Source organism: Dendrobium catenatum, unplaced genomic scaffold, assembly GCF_001605985.2.
Source record: "Dendrobium catenatum unplaced genomic scaffold, ASM160598v2 original_scaffold_268049, whole genome shotgun sequence".
Classification (NCBI taxonomy): domain Eukaryota; kingdom Viridiplantae; phylum Streptophyta; class Magnoliopsida; order Asparagales; family Orchidaceae; genus Dendrobium; species Dendrobium catenatum.
This window is the reverse complement of record NW_021586447.1, coordinates 103,288-106,197: the sequence shown is the minus strand read 5'-3', so window position 1 is coordinate 106,197 and position 2,910 is coordinate 103,288. Positions and strand designations below refer to the sequence as shown.

The 2,910-nt window shown below is 43.4% G+C and overlaps 1 protein-coding gene across 1 annotated transcript; it reads left to right on the top strand.

Moving 5' to 3' along the window:
- The first annotated feature begins 474 nt into the window (after positions 1–474).
- On the top strand, positions 475–2,621 carry LOC110104836 (pectinesterase-like). The gene is made up of 2 exons (XM_020834104.2): positions 475–1,519; positions 1,945–2,621. The coding sequence occupies exons 1-2, from the start codon at positions 475–477 to the stop codon at positions 2,619–2,621; spliced, it is 1,722 nt and encodes a 573-aa protein (XP_020689763.1).
- Positions 2,622–2,910: the final 289 nt, after the last annotated feature.

Below are 2,910 nucleotides of genomic sequence, written 5' to 3'. Positions count from 1 at the left end.
TATTACTAATTAAAAAAAAACTTTATCTATAACTAATATTCAAGCTTCAGCTTTCTTATCATTTTCAAAAATAATTTTTTTACTAAAATAATGCTTTAAAAAATAATAAAAAAATTGTCCCAATGAAACCCAATTAACCTAAACACTTGTACCATAAGCGGCATCAAACATACATGATCAACTATGTGTGCATCATATCTAATGTCAAATTTCATATTTTAAATCCAATAGAGTGTTCTCAATGATAATTTGCTCCGAGCTGACGCTCTCCGGATCCAGCTTTTATTTTTTTCCTATTTAAAGTAGACTAAGTAGAAGCCGAAGCTCCATAATTGGCAGCACGTCTTCATGCTGGTGCTGATCGATGGATGGGTTCCCACTCCTAACCATCGCCTTTCTTTCTCCCATTCATCTATAAATATATACACGAATCAATACAAAATTAAGCACAGAAAGAAGCAAGCAAGCAAAAACATGGCTTGCATCTCCTCTAGAACTTACGGCACCGTGGCCGCGCCACCTGACCCGGCTTCTCTCCACGCCCGCCGTCAATCAATCCGGCGCTGGTCCATCATTGCCTCCTCCACCGTTCTCCTACTCATTGTTGCCATAGTCTCCGCTGTCAGCATAACTCACAATAAGTCTAGCAACAACGACGACGGCGAAATCGGAGGGCCTTCACCCACCCTCTCCACCTCCGTCAAAGCTCTCTGCTCGTCAACCTTATACCCAGCTTCATGTTTAACTACTTTGAATCCCATAGCCAATTCTTCTCAAGCTTTAGACCCAATGAAACTCTTCCGCTTCTCAGTGCAAACAGCTATTACCGAGCTCTCAAGTGCTTCAAACCGCCTCAAAAATCTAGATGTGAAAGCAACAACAAACAGTAATTATTCTTCACAGGCCCTCAGTGCCTGCTACGAGCTGATAGATCTCGCCATTGACCAGCTCGACAATTCCATCTCTTCCTCCTCCTCCTCAAACCTCATCACCGACGACGACGTCCGCTCGTGGATGAGCGCTGCTATTACCTACCAAGAAACATGCATCGACGCCTTCGAAGCCACGCCTCCATATCTCAAAGATATGGTTTCTCTCTCGCTGAAAAACTCTTCTGAGTTTGCGAGCAACAGCTTGGCTATATTTAACCAGGTTTCTAGCCTCTTCGGGTCGGTTGGTGGGGTCGTCAATGGCGGCGATTTTCCGTCGTGGGTGACGTCGAAGGATCGGAAGCTTCTGCAGAAGTCGTCGGAGGATCCGAGGGTTACGGCGGATATCGTGGTGGCGAAGGATGGGTCTGGGAAGTACAAGACAATCAAAGCTGCGCTTGCGGCGGTGCCTGAGAAGAGCAAGAAGAGGACGGTGATATATGTGAAGAAAGGAGTGTATTATGAGAATGTTAAGGTCGAGAAGTACACGTGGAATTTGATGATGGTCGGCGATGGTATGGGCGCCACCGTCGTTTCCGGCAATCTCAATGTCGTCGACGGGACTCCCACCTTCCAGAGCGCTACATTCGGTACGCTACATAAATTCGAATGGAATAACACTTTATTCAACGGATATTTTAATTTTGATTTAATACGTAGCTAATAATGTATTGGAAAATTATTATTTTTTATTTATTAGTTAGTTATTAATAAATAACGCTTTAATCAACTGAATATATTCATATATATTATTTTAAAATGCGGACGAAATAATAGTTTTTAAATCATATATTTTAAAAAAATTATGATTAAATATTTTTTATACTGTATTTAATATTTTAAAAGAGATGACTATATAATTTTCTAAGATGTTCTTTATTAGAGAATTAAATTATTAAATCTATTTTTTATAAGTATAATTAAGATTTTATTTATTATATAAATAAAATTATTAGATCTATTTTCTTATAACTCAGATTATTCTCATTCTAACGTCGAGCTTGTGCCTGCGCAGCGGTATTCGGAAAAGGCTTCATCGGGCGGGACATGTGCTTCCGCAACACCGCCGGAGCGTCGAAACACCAGGCCGTAGCACTGATGTCCGACTCCGACCAGTCCGCATTCTACCGCTGCCGCTTCGACGCCTACCAAGACACTCTCTACACCCACTCCATGCGCCAATTCTACCGGGACTGCGACATCTACGGCACCGTCGACTTCATCTTCGGCAACGCCGCCGTTGTCCTACAGAACTGCAACATCTATCCCCGTCGGCCTCTTCCAGGCCAGCAAGACACCATTACGGCTCAGGGCAAGGTGGACCCCAATCAGAACACCGGGATCTCTATCCACCAATGTGCGGTCCAGCCATTGGGCGATCTTTCGGGTGTGAGGGTCTATTTAGGCCGACCGTGGAAGGCATACTCGACCACTATGTTCATGAAGTCGTCGATCTCCGGCGTTGTGGACCCGGCCGGGTGGTTGCCGTGGACGGGGAACTCGGCGCCGGATACTATTTTTTATGCGGAGTATGAGAATTTTGGGGCTGGAGCGTCGACGAAGAATAGGGTGAAGTGGAAGGGGCTGAGGTCGTTGAACGCGAGGCAGGCGGGCAGGTTTACGGCAGGGGGGTTCATTGGCGGGGAAGCTTGGATTGGGAAAGCCGGCGTGCCGTTCCAGTCTGGGCTTTAATCAGCTAGCAGTTGCCACTATTTTATACATTTATATGCTCTGCAGCTTGATTTTTGATTGTTTATTTATTCATTAATTTCTTTGGTATCAGCTGATTGAATTACTCAATAAATGAATTTGTTGATTAGATCAATATATATTTATATAAAAATTAATATTTAGTATGTTACTATGGTAGAAGAGATGCTTATTGTTTTAACATTGCACTAAGAGCATTTCCAACCGAACTCCAAATGCTTGACTGGCGTCACTCACGAGCACCAGCCGAACGGTAAAACTTCTGCTATTT

Excerpts from the sequence above, each read along its gene's own strand:
- LOC110104836 (XM_020834104.2), top strand. The coding sequence starts at position 475 with ATGGCTTGCATCTCCTCTAGAACTTACGGCACCGTGGCCGCGCCACCT. Across the intron at positions 1,520-1,944 it reads CTTCCAGAGCGCTACATTCG|CGGTATTCGGAAAAGGCTTC; the intron begins GTACGCTACATA and ends GTGCCTGCGCAG.